General features: G+C 36.5%; 1 protein-coding gene across 1 annotated transcript; it reads left to right on the plus strand.

Moving 5' to 3' along the window:
* The first annotated feature begins 332 nt into the window (after window positions 1–332).
* Window positions 333–13,476, plus strand: LOC103040756 (selenocysteine insertion sequence-binding protein 2). Its single transcript, XM_007230017.4, has 18 exons — window positions 333–496; window positions 1,523–1,647; window positions 2,031–2,230; window positions 2,855–2,930; window positions 3,716–3,954; window positions 4,059–4,155; window positions 4,240–4,361; window positions 4,549–4,698; window positions 4,823–4,903; window positions 5,086–5,196; window positions 5,489–5,612; window positions 5,707–5,873; window positions 6,009–6,159; window positions 6,803–6,968; window positions 7,085–7,305; window positions 9,254–9,408; window positions 9,613–9,793; window positions 12,822–13,476. Exons 3-18 carry the CDS (start codon window positions 2,048–2,050, stop codon window positions 12,947–12,949), a joined length of 2,352 nt encoding a protein of 783 aa, XP_007230079.3. The 5' UTR covers window positions 333–496; window positions 1,523–1,647; window positions 2,031–2,047; the 3' UTR covers window positions 12,950–13,476.
* Window positions 13,477–13,851: the final 375 nt, after the last annotated feature.

Below are 13,851 nucleotides of genomic sequence, written 5' to 3' on the forward strand. Positions count from 1 at the left end.
AAATGACACAACATACATTGCAAATGTTGAATATAATGTGAATAATGATTTAAATTATTTTGAATATAATGTGAATAATGATTTAAATTATTTTTAAACTATTCAATTTCATATGCATATATGTATATATCTATATCTATCTATATATATATTTTTAAATTCAGTACACAAATTACATATTATATATATATATATATATATATATATATATATATATATATATACATATTATATATATATATATATATATATATATATATATATATATATAATTTATTTTCTTTCACAAAAACTACCTTCACCTTACCCTGATATTTCTGCCTTTCAAAATAAAAGTCCGGTATTACGGAGTTCTTTGGCAGATGAAGTTTGACCTGTTTGTGTTCAGCGTTACACATTAAGTTTGATATCGGGAGCTGTCAGGGAGAATTTCCAGATATGTGCAGAGCGAACCTGCAAATATACCTGCGGGGATGGATCCTGTTAAACGACAAGTGTGAGCGGGACGTTTTATTTAATGTGACGCAGTGTTTTCTGTGTTATGGTAGTAGTTAGCTGCTGGCTAGCTAGCTAGCTGCTCACTCACTTAACCTAGGTTACGCATTCAGTCTGTTTTACTATATATAAATATAGCTAGCTGTTAGCTATTAAATATGTACCCTTTTATTGTAAGAAGGTGTGGCTAGCAGTGATAAGTAGTAGGTAAGCTAGTTATAAACCTGTCCATGAACTGACAGAAGTGCACTGAGGGTTTTTAGCTTCCCAAGTGAGTAGGCTAACCTAGTTAACACTTTTCTGAGAAAGTGGCCTAGCTAACCTAACTAGCTAATAACGTTACATGTCTACTCAGTGTGCAGCTATTAGCAGCTAGATATTAAATTGTTGTTAACTCTTAGTTATTTAGCTAACCTAGCTAGTTAGCTAACTAACATGTTTCTGTCCATGTGAGTCAGTGTTGTGCAACCTTCCTCATATAACCTAGCTACGCAAATGCTAGACAGCTAACTTAAAAAGCTAGGTTAGCTAACTTGTTGGTTAACAGAAAAGTGGGTCATGAGTGAGCAACACCAATACCATGACCTTAACTCTTTCAGACCCTGCGTCCATTACAGTGGACATCATGTATTTTCTTTATTTTTAAAATGTATAACTATTAACACTATTTATAAGCTGTTGTCCATCAGAATAGACCATGAACCAGCCAGTGAACAAGTCTATAAACCAAGGGAACAGTAGCTTGGTCCCATTCACTGCACTGGAAAAACAGTAGTACTAGAGCCATTGAGGGGAAAGTAACAGCTGATTTTTTTTTGTACCAATTTAATGTGATTTAGGTATCTTTTTTTATTAAATAAAATGTTTATGAAATAAAAAGGTCAATATGAAATATAAAATATTACACACAGGCTTCCAATGCAATGGAAAACAGACAGAAAACAGAATTCTTACTTTTTTCCATCACTGAAAGGGTTAATCTTACTTTATTTCATGTTTAACGGTAATGATTGTGTCTGACCACCAGTCTGACCATCAGACACTTGACAGACGAGCTGTCCCTGGACAAGACGAATTCAAGACCAACTGTTGGATTCATTGGATTTGCTGACTGACTGATTTAGCTGTACACACTGAAGCAGGATTTAGAAGGTAAGTTAGGTGTACATACTAAATAATGCTGTCAATATTAAAGTGTTAACACATGCAGTTATTCTAAAAAAATTAATAATGCAAATTAATCATGTGACAAAATTGACACAGCCTGGAGACGCATAATCAGTTTTATTTAGTGATATATTTTTTTAAGGGATTAGCACCGGTATTACAAATCTGTGTTTCAAACACTGATTATTTTATTCACATTTAAATACATATTACTTAGTCTTAAGGAAGACAAAGTGTGATTAGTTATGAATAATCACAGAGATGTCCTGTAATTAATTTAAAAAAATGTATTATTGATTGACACCACTAAATTAAATCAGTAAATACACTTAAAAAAAATTTTATTCGGTTTGTCATTTATCTTTCAGGCTGTTATCGAGATCAAATGGATACTTCATCATCATCAGAAAACTGGTTCAAGAGAAGGCAGGGGTCAGCAAAGACAGAGAATAAGCATGGCGGTGGACCGAAGGGACATGGTACTAGTGGTGTTCAACAGCCAAGAGGAAGCAAAAGTCACCAAACAGACATGGCCAGAAAGAGACACACACCTGAGAGTAGTGAAAAGGTATTTTTGTGCTTATTGTGCTTGTAATACACTATATTAAAATCCTCCAAAAGTCTCCTCTCTCCTGCCTTGCATTTGGTTGGGTAAGGCGAAGTAGATGAAGCAGCCCAGCCACGAAAACCTGTTTTTAATGCTTTACTGTTTTTGAGCTAATCTGAAGCCACATGAAGTTTGGAGATCTGTAGTGATTGACTCAGAAAATTGATTTCTCTGCACACTGTACAAAGAAATATTACACACAATATTATATATCTGTTTCTGTACTTGCTGTAGTTTGGGAAGAGGGTAATGTAATTTCAATTCTCTTTATGTCCTGTACATATGCAGTATTAACAATAACTTCTTGACTTGACTATTGACTGTGCTCCTCAGCGTTTCCAGACCCCACTCTGAGTGTTTTATGTTGAGAGAGCGAGTTGCTTTCGTTCACAGTCACTTCCATGTTGTTATAATATCACTGACAGTTGACTGTTTTTTTAAACATATGTTAGTGTACCTTCATGCTAAGGACAGTGATTGTTGGCGCTTTTATAAGTATGTCTAGATTTCAGGGTGGGTAAATATACTTTTATTGTTTTTTTTTTTACTTTCCTCATTCTTACAGTCATGTTTTCTATCATGTAGCATTTACAGCATAGATCTGAGCCTGCTTCCAGTGACAGAAGGATGAACAGGAGATCAGTGGACACACCCAGAAGAGGTAATTATTATTTAAGGAGGTACAGAAATCTGTGGAGTCTGTTTACTGTACTTAGATGCTGTCTAGACAAAAAATAAGCGGTCTATATTACTGCTATTGGTGGTTTACTTAATCTGTTTGTTCACCTTCCCGTGTTTCCAAAAGCCATGGGATAGAAGTATGTAAATTTGTTTGTAAAGTGTTACTTTAAACTAGTACACACCTGTATAAGTTGTGGGGTGTTATATTTTGAGTGATGTTGCATGATGGGCATGTTCATGTTAGGCGACATTAATTTCTCAGATTTTGAACAAGGCCTAATAGGAGTTGCCAGATAGATGGGACATTCCATTTCCGAAGTTCATTTGATCATGACTCGTGTTTATTGGGGCAGAGAGTTGTTATAATATGTAAAACACAAATAATTGTATTTCTAAACTTAATAGAATTAGGCATAATGTGTATTTTATGATGGCACCCCTGGGGATAGGGGTGTGGCCACCATGACCCGGTAGTCCGGAAGTACAGAGAGACACAAATACAGGGAGTGAATTAACTCAAACTTACATTTATTTTGTTAAAATGCCCTCCACCACACCAAAAAAAAAGAAATCATAATCGCAAAAACTGAGCTGGCTGCTTTATCAGTCCAATGCGAGCCAGCTGGGACAGACGGGGCTGCATGTCCTGGTGAGGGGCGAACCCACGGTTCCCCCACTTCAACGTCATATCTTATTAAACCCTCAATCAGTGTCACTGTGGGCATTCTTTAGTTGAAGTTGATTTTAATTGTATATGTTTTAAAGGTTATAGGGCAACTAGACCTTCTACATCTTCGCGTGAGAGACCCAGATCAGCAGTTACGAGTAGTAGCAGCAGCAGCGCATTTGAAGTGAAGCTGTCGGATTTTCCCGAGCTTTCCAGTGAAGTTACCTCCAGCAACCCAAAACCTGCCTTTACCCAAAAAACCCGGTCATGCTGGGGTTCAAGCACCTCACCAGCCCTTCAGGATTCAACAGGAGACCAAAATACCTTCCAGAACACGGTTGGTTATGTGAAAAATTTTGCATGTTGCTTAGCCGAATTTAACATCTACTGACTTGCTACAGTCACGGTTAATTCAACAGTATGTTGATGTTGTTTATTCAGGATACACCAACACCAGGAAAGAAAGGACCAAAACAAAAATCAAACCAGCAAGTCACTGCAACAGAAAAGAGTCATAGTGAATTAACTGTAACACAAGGTAAAATTCACACAGTCTACTATTAGTGATAAGATAAAGACTCTGATGCCACAAATAAGTTAAGTAATCTGTTCTTTTATTTAGGTCAGGACACTGGCCTTAGTTCACCCCATTCTTATGGATCACCAGCAACATCCTGGGCCAACATTGCCTCTCAGCCTCCTAAAGTCGTCCAAAAAGGTTCTGCCACACATGATACCTCTCAGGTACAGCATTGCCCATACTTCCCATAATAACTGTAATGCTGTTGTAATGTTGGTTCATAGGCCCCAAAAGGTTTAGTAAATCTTTCACAGTCGTGTCTGCATTAGACATAATATATGAATAATACATATTGGGTTCTAGCTGTTAATATATATTTTTTTTCAAATGTTTGTTTTTAAAATTGGTAAGGTGGAAAAGTCTCAACGCACTGACCAAATTACTGAAAAAAAGAAGAGGAAGAAAAAGAAGAAATCTAAAGCAGCATCTGAGGAAATGGAGCACCAGACAGACAGTGTTGTACCGATGGTGGTTGCACAGCAAGAGCCTCCCAAGTTTGAGGTATTTTTAAATATTTTAAATATTTTTAAATATGTTTCGTAATACATAATTTATTTTATTTGTGCCTGTTTTTGTGTGTGTGTAAGTTCTATAGGCTAAATCACTAATACTACTTTCTCTTTAGGATGAAGAGGAGTTCCCAGACCTTTCCTTTGCTTTTGTAAATATTCAGAAAGGGCCGAGGCACACAACACAAGCAGTTCAGGTAAAATGTAACATACAAGTAAGGTACAAGTAAGCCAGTTTGCATTTCTTTGAATGAATTTACCAATTTGTAATCCTGAGTGTATCCTGACAGTCATGAATTGGTTAAAGAATGAAAAATGTAGATGATTTTAAATATTATTTATACTTTTTTTTTTTTTTACTTTTCTGTGTGTTACACAGGATAATGGATCAATATCTGAGAAAGTGGGTACATCTGTGCAACCAGAGAGTTCAAATAAGAGTAAAGCCACTGCTGGGAAGCCCACCCCCACTGATTCTAAGAAAGCACAGGTTGGTTTTGAATTAAATGCAAGAAGAGTTTTTTGTTTTGTTTTTATTTTGCTTTTTTATTATTTCTATTTTATTTATCTTTTAACCCATAAGACCAGTTCTGTTCATATAATAGTTACATCATTAGTGTCATTAGTGACATTATCTCAGTATTTTCCATCAAAAATAGTGAACATAGAATATAACCTTACACACACTAGCTGTTCATCAATATACTAACAGTTAACAAACAATTAATTTAATAGAAATAATAGAATGTATTTCTGATAATAAAAACATTTCTGAACAACAGCAGGCAAGTCAGAAGAAGAGCAAAGCTCTTGTGCAGCTTGACCTTGGAAACATGCTGGCAGTTCTGGAGCAGAAGCAGCAGTCTCAGAAATCTAAACAGGATGTTAAACCAATAACCCTCTCAGGTAACAATGGTGAAATAATGTATTTTTGTCTATTTATTGTACTGCCATCACTACTTTCACGCCAATTTCATGCTGGTTTTTGTTATAAAATCAGTTGGAGGAGCACTACCAGTTGTTCATAAAGAACCAGCAGCTCAAAAGAAGCATCCTTGGCAGCAAGAGAGGATTGCTCACAACCCCCTGGATTCTACATGCCCTCTAGTGAAAAAGGGGAAACAGCGAGAGGTCCCTAAAGCCAAAAAACCAACACCCCTTAAAAGAGTGAGTTCAAATAGACTGTTTTTTTTTTCATATTGGCATTTTTTATATATTTCTTATCACATTTTATCTAATTTGTTTTTTTTAATTGAATTGTACAGAATATTTTAATCAATATAATAAATATCTCATGAACAGGTTATTCTGAAAGAGAGGGAAGAAAGAAAGCAGAACCGCTTGCTAGAGGAGAGAGACCCAGCCAAAATAGTGGATGAATCCAGTCCAGCTGAATCACATTCCAACGAGCATCCAGATGAGACCAGTTCAGTGGAACCACAGGAACTTACAAGTATCTTTTTTAATTATACTATTTAATTTTAAAGTGTCTATAGAAATGGAGTTTACGAATATATCTTTGAAGTGAGGTGTGTTCAGGTAAATTTCTGCCGTATTGCTATTTTGCTTGACTGAAATTAACCTAAACAACAGTCAACAGTCAGACATTTATTGCTATCTTGGCAAAGTAGGAGCACTGATAGCGCTTACACTCCCGCTAATTACACACACACACAAGGACACACAGCACAAACCCAACCTTTACATGAACAATAAACAGGATACAAGATGAATTAACATTGCTGTTCCCATAAATTACCTGCTCATACACCTTCAGTGTGAACCCCTCTGCTGAGAAGCCCAGGAGTGTTGCACAGTTAAATAGCAATCCGCCAAAGTCAGAGCGCACCTGGATCTTAAAGAAACCAATCAGAGTGACACTTGCCATTTCCTTTAAGTTACGACTAAACACCCCCATGATTTAATTAAGAAAATTAGTACATGCCTTTTTTGTGTTTTGAGCCGTGCAAGGCATACTTTTCATGTCGTTACGAAAGGAAAGACATTGCGTGGTTGACTGCTCGCCTATAGATAGCTAAAATAGGGCTCTATGTCTATGATGATAATCTAATAAAATGATTTGGTTTTGATGAAAGGCGATCTCACTGGACATGTTGATGCTGAGGAGGAGCCAGACCAAACAAGCCCACAGGTCATCAGCACAGAAGAAGAAACTGCTGCAGAAGAAAATGCACCTTTGAAAATCTGTAATCCAGATACCAGCCTCGATCGACCTAAAATCCACAGCAGAAAATTCAGAGAGTAAGAAAATCACAAACACTAAATAAAGCAATCCCATGTTGGACCTGTACCTGTTTATAGATAAATGCATTATTGTTATTAGTGGTTTCTCACCTTTCTCATCTTGACTGTTACAGATACTGCAGCCAGATGCTGAGTAAAGACGTAGATGAATGTGTGACCACTCTGCTCAAGGAACTGGTGAGGTTCCAGGATCGGCTGTACCAGAAGGACCCCATGAAGGCCAGGATGAAGAGACGGCTGGTTATGGGACTCAGAGAGGTTCTAAAACACCTGAAGCTCAGGAAAGTCAAATGCGTCATCATTTCTCCGAACTGTGAGCGCGTACAATCTAAAGGTATGAGGGAAAGGACTCATTTCTACAATATTGTTTCTCACAACCAGGTTGTTTTTCAGTGTTTTAGGACAGTAACCAAGTTCCCATTCAAAAATGTCTTAAATTTTATTGTAAGTTGTGCAACATGTAAAAATAAGTCCCATGTTTTCATCCACTACAGTTAAATTAAATGTTAGATTACGTAAACAGCATTAATACCAGCTGAATTGAGAGAATTAACTCTGTTAGTCTCTTTTTAACAGATTTATCTTTACAGCCATTTGCTATTATCTTTTTATGACTGTGTCATTTGAAATTCAGAAAGACTATGCAGGATGAGCAGTGGACCACTTAATTAGGGCTGAAATCTGTGTGCCACCCCAGAAATAACCACCACACTTTTGGGAGCACAAATTTACCAGACAGTTCTTGGAGAGCAGAGCAGAGCCAGCATTTGAAAAACCTGTGTGTTGAGATCGGACCATGCGTAGGGCCATTCAGTTTCAACAGGCAATAGAATCTCCATTGCTTTATACAAGGGGTACATTTCAAAAAGGTATAGGGCAGTAAATGTGGTAGGTAAATGTGTAATGTAAGAGTAACAACAGTTCATGGTTGTGTTTAATTTACATATGTCAAGCATTAACAGTGAAAAAAATGATATATCATATTACAGGACTCACAGGAGGCACATACAACTCAAAACATTTTGTTAAAGGTTTTTTTTAATAAAGCTTTTTCATCTTGCGCTAAAGTAAAATAATATATACATAAACTTGTGTGCTTTTACCTTGAGCAGCACAAAATTGCATAACTTTATATAATAGTCTCATAACACTTCTTCAGCACTGTTTAACTTGCAAGAGCTTTGTAATACTATTAATAGTATCTAATAATATTTGTGTATAATTCTGTAATATCCTTTTCTCATCTTTAGTGACTTTTGTGCACTATATTATTATAATGCACACTGGATTATAAGGCGCACTATCAATAAATGTCTATTTTCACATATAAGGCGCACTGGATTATCAGGTGCATTATGCGACACTAGTAAGGTACAGGGGTGTTGCCATGGTTTCTTTCTAATTTAGTGTGTTGACTGTGTGGTGGGTAAATTAAGTTAAGTAAAGCTAAGCTGTGTAAACAAATTTGTATTTAAAAAAAAAAATCTTTTAAAGTTAAAGGAGCGCTGGATATTAATCTATGCAGATTTCTCTTCTGAAAACTGCTGATTTGGGTGAATAAAGTGTTTTCATTTATTTACAGTAAGCTTAGATTTCCAGATTTCTCCAGCATCAAGCCTGGAGCATTAGCTGTTAAGTGTTGAGGACTCCGGGTTGTTCCAGAAAGTCAGGGTGATATTAGCTAGCGGTTCGACACATAGCTTGTTTTAACCCAGTAAGGCTACAATCCAATATACCCACCTCTGAATGGCAAAATAGCTAGCGCTTAGCAGTTAGTGGCTTATGTTGCTCCAGTAGTGCTAGCCGGAGTTAGCAGCATGCTACAGGCCGATAATACTCACCTCTGAACGGTAAAAGAGCTAGCACCTAGCATGGTTAGCGGCTAATGCTAATACTACTCCAGCCTTGGTGATGGAGAAACTTCACTGAAACTTATAACGCTGTACTTCAGCAGAGTGGCTTTACTGCTCCTTACAACCTGACTGGTAAAATTCATTAATAAGGCGCACTGACGATTTTTGGGAAAATTAAGGGATTTTAAGTGCATCTTTTAGTGCTGAAAATATGGTATGTCTTTTGTATGTCCTTAAATGATGGCTCAAAGTCCAAATTACCCTTTCTGACTGTAGGAGGAGCCCAAAATCAAGAAATACCAATTACCTTATAATGCTGCTTTAAATTGAGTTGCAGTATCAATAAAATATATGCACTTCATATTGAGTTGTACTATTTGCCATTCAGCAGTCTACAGGTTGCGTGACCATATGTTTTTTTCTGTGCAGGTGGTCTAGATGAGGCTCTTCACACCATCATCGATACGTGCCGGGAGCAAGGTGTTCCCTTCGTCTTTGCCCTGTCGAGGAAGTCTTTAGGACGCTGTGTGAACAAAGCTGTTCCTGTGAGCCTGGTTGGCATCTTCAACTATGATGGAGCACAGGTACCTGACCCTTCATTCTTTCATTTTTTGCAATAACTTTATAAATAAATTTAAAAGAAACATATAATGCATAAAAACAGCATTGCAATATAAAATACAACACATTAAAATGTTCTTCATTTAAGCGGGGAAAGCACTTAAAACTAACATTACACGCTTTAATACTTTAATGCTCTAATGTCTGAACTAATGTCACATTCACAGGATCATTACCACAAAATGATTGAGCTCACATCTCAGGCCAGGAAAGCCTATGAGGTTATGATTTCTAGTCTGGAGGTACCGTCTGAGGAACAGCAGGAAGAAGAGAATGATGCACTACAGAACGCAATAGAGTCTACAGAGTCAATACCAGAGCCACCGGCAGCAGAGGAGCCTGAGTACAGTAAGTGTTAACAAATAAATCACACATAATTTGTATGTAGAAAGAAAATGTCATTGGAGCATTTTTGAATCAGGGTTTCCACGGGTCCTTAAAAAGTCTTAAAATGTCTTAAATTAAAATCTGGGTAATTGCCATCTTAAATTGTCTTAAATTTACTGTAAATGTGCTGTAGGTATTACATTTTCAGACAGTGCAATTAATGCCAGCGGGAAAACGGTGAGTTAACGGCGAGTTATCTAACGTTACCGGGTAGAGAACTAAGGTAAGCAGAGAGCTAGCTAACATTAGTGGTGAGTTAGCTTACATTAGTAGGAATAGAACTAAGGTTAGTGGAGAGCTAGCTAACATTATCGGTGAGTTAGCTTACATTAGTAGGAATAGAACTAAGGTTAGTGGAGAGCTAGCTAACATTATCGGTGAGTTAGCTTACATTAGTAGGAATAGAACTAAGGTTAGTGGAGAGCTAGCTAACATTATCGGTGAGTTAGCTTACATTAGTAGGAATAGAACTAAGGTTAGTGGAGCGCTAGCTAACATTAGCTGTATTTAATTTCTTGCTCCTGTCTCAAACAGGTCTGACCAATCAGCAGAAAGAATTTTCTCACATGGTTTGGTGTGATGTATTTTGGACGCTTGAATGTTACATACACGTTAACTGACTTAGACAATTGCAAACGAATTGTATGTTAGTTTCATGTAGTATTTAACAGTTTAATCACAAGGATTATTGATATCATAGCGTTTAAATCTTTGTTACTGGGTTACGTGTCAGTTATTGCAGGTCTCCGATTACATCACCATGTAGAATATTGACTCAGAGAAGCTCCATTGGCTCGGCCAATATTCATGTCTCTTCTCTGCATTATCTTCAGCTCTGTGTTTGTTGTTGTTCTGGTTGCTTGCACTTCACTCCCTGAGAATTTTTTCTCACGCTCTCATTGGCTGCTGCATTACACTGTTTTGGATATACTTTTCACAGTGTAGAGGTGATCACTGCTCACACTATACCATTTACTGTGACTTAACTGTTTTAGTGCACATCTTAGAAATGTTAGTCCTGGGATGTATCTGGGTAGTGTGCTTTCACTACCCAGAGTTTGCTTATTATTAACATTAGAAACTTATTAGCTTTCAATATTTCTTGTATTATAGCACAAATACAAATAAACCATTGTAAATCCCTAGTCATATTCCTAGACTTACATGTTATGGGTATTCAGTGTGACTGTCTAGTGTCACCTTTTCATGTGTCTCGTCTCTTTGTTTTGATTTTCCACAATGTGCATGACTCCACTGGTGCCATAGTGCCACAATGCAGGAGACTCCGTCATGCTTTTGTAGTTATGAAATCTGGTATCTTACTGTGTGTGTTAGGAAGAATCATTATTTGTTTAATGATAAGTTTGTAAAACATGCAGAAGTACAACATTTAACTTGTTTATATTCAAACCACTTTTATAGCTGTATAGTTACATACTGTAGACTTGTATCTGCGTACTTGATTATCCTATGTCCAGGACTAACAAAAACTAGCTATTATTTGCGGGGTGGGTCATTTTTTAGCATTGTCTTGACACTGGCATGGTGGTGGTGTGCATAAATAGATCAGCATGAACAGATCAGACGCAGCAGTGCTGCTGGACTTTTTAAACACTACATTTACGTTTGAACATTTGCGAGCGACTACCTTCTTCAGTGGAGGCATCTGTATGAGGTAAGATTAGACATTTTACGTTAACTGGCGTGCAAGGATAATACTAGACATGAATGTTCCAGTCTGGTTATATGATTCATGGAATTATTGTAGCTACAGCTGAGTATCGAAATTTGATACTAAAAAGGCACCATCCAAAATGTCTTGGTATTAACGTGTACCGAAATGTCTAGAAACAATTGGTGCAGCGCCCTGATGCACACAAGCAGAGAGCACACGCAGATGTGAGCATGTTAGCCATGATCATTCAAACTGTCGACAAACCACAGCTGTGTAGAAATCCCTGCAGCTCGTTTTCGTTCTGTCTCTTGCTAATTTGCGTTGTCTTTCTCTCCCTCTCTCTCTCCTGAGACATTATAATACAGTAAAAAGCTGTAGTCTGCCTGACCTAAACTACACTCTCAAAAATACAGGAAACTAGCAGCATTAAAAAAAAAAAAGAATTATGATTATAATTCATTTTTAAGTGATTGACACCACTAATATAAATTAATTATTTTTAAAAATAACTCTTAAAACTGATGCATAAAGCAATATGCGTAGGAAAAATATTTTTGGCAACAATTTAGAAAAAAGCTCTAGTTCATTACTAGCCGCTAACAAAGGTTACATATACATTTTTCATGTTTGTTGTTGCTAGCCTACCTGCTGCTAAATTACACCATTTGTAAACATAGACCTTATTTTTCCAGTGTAAATTATCACTTACTATCTTTTTTTTTTTTTTCCCATTTTTTGGCTTCTTATGGATAACTCGGTTTCATGATTGCTAATGTTTCATATTTTGGCTGGTTACTGTCACAGAATTTAAAAGGGAGCTCACACAGTTGTTAAACTCATAACCAGTTGTTGTTTGGGGGCCCCAGATCAGCTCAGAGTCCTAGGCAATTGATTGGTCTGCTTTCCATTTTGTAACAGGCCTGCTAACGGTCCACTCTCATTAGACACTCCTACCTTGTTGTTCCACCTCTGTGTAAAATCAGAGACAAATCTGTTGATGCACAGATTGTGTCGGTCACAACAGTGACATAAGTCATAACAGTGCCCACAGGACACCATTGGTGGCGTATTCTCTGTCCAGCCAGTGACACTAAGGTGTTTAAAACTCCAGCAGCACTGCTGTGACTGGTTCACTCATACTACTATCACACACTCCAACACACAACTGATGTCCTGACCATTGAAAAGCAGCAGTGTTGAAGGAGGATAATAAAGTATGCAGAGAAACAGAAGGTCTACAGAACTACTAGGTTATTTTATATGATAAGTGGAGCTGTATATAACCTTGTCACTATTCATTTTTGTATATTTTAGTAAAAATCTGGAAGAAAATGCTGGAAAAGGACTACAATCACAAGTTTTTGGCTTTCGAGGAGCAGTTTTCATCAGTCGCCATCAGCACAGCTGCAGACACACTGCCAGACGACCATGAAGGAAGTTGATCATTTACAAGTAGCATAACTGACTAGCTTACAAACTAGCTTTTGTAAAGATTCCACAATGATGGATTGTGGATTTCTTCATGTATTTAAATAATTGTTCATATTTTTATGAATGTAAATGTTTACCAATTTGCACTTGCAACCCTGTAATATGTGACTTTATCAGATGAAATATAATGTAGAACTGTAGAGTCTCATTACAGTTGTTCAGTACTGACTGAGACTTATAACCTGATTTTTCATTTTTATTTTATTATTACTTTTTTTTTTTTTTAGATCTCAACTCTGTGAATGAATTATAAAGGGGTTTAAGGGGTCATACAACACTAATCATATAAGCAGTGTTGAAACCTGTCAGTCTGTGTTGTCTTACACTACCCTTAACATTAGAAAAGAGCTTGAGCAGCAGATTTATTTGAATAATGAACTATTCAGTTATTAATAATGGAAATATAAGTAAATATTTTTTTGACTGGTCTAAGAATGATTATATAATTTGAATAAAAAAATATAACTGATCACCACAATATAGATTGTCCTGCCTGATTTTTTTTATTTAGTTTATTTGTAAAACTTTAATCTGCCGCTTGGAGCTGAGTGAGTACTGTACTACTAATACATATATTGTATAAAAGCTGAATATAAAAATCTTCCACATTATCAGAATGTAGAAAGCTTGTATCTCCAAATGAATAGAAATAGGAAAACCTTGTTAATTATTAACAGAGATTTAAAAAGATTTTGGAGCGTTTCTATTGGTCCCTTAATCATGACTTTTGACACAATACGAAGAACAACTGCCTGATTTATACTGTGGAGATACAAGGTTTTTGAATAACATAAACTTCATAATGTATTCTTTTAGCCATACTGAGCATAGTAATCAATGAAATGATTCTACA

The sequence above is a fragment of the Astyanax mexicanus genome, chromosome 22 (genome assembly GCF_023375975.1).
Source record: "Astyanax mexicanus isolate ESR-SI-001 chromosome 22, AstMex3_surface, whole genome shotgun sequence".
In the NCBI taxonomy this organism is placed as follows: domain Eukaryota; kingdom Metazoa; phylum Chordata; class Actinopteri; order Characiformes; family Acestrorhamphidae; genus Astyanax; species Astyanax mexicanus.

Bases quoted from the DNA above. Each gene is read 5' to 3' on its own strand.
- LOC103040756 (XM_007230017.4), top strand. From the start codon at position 2,048: ATGGATACTTCATCATCATCAGAAAACTGGTTCAAGAGAAGGCAGGGG. The intron at 5,197-5,488 runs GTTGGTTTTGAA...TCTGAACAACAG, and splicing joins CTGATTCTAAGAAAGCACAG to CAGGCAAGTCAGAAGAAGAG. The intron at 7,306-9,253 runs GTATGAGGGAAA...TTTTCTGTGCAG, and splicing joins TGAGCGCGTACAATCTAAAG to GTGGTCTAGATGAGGCTCTT.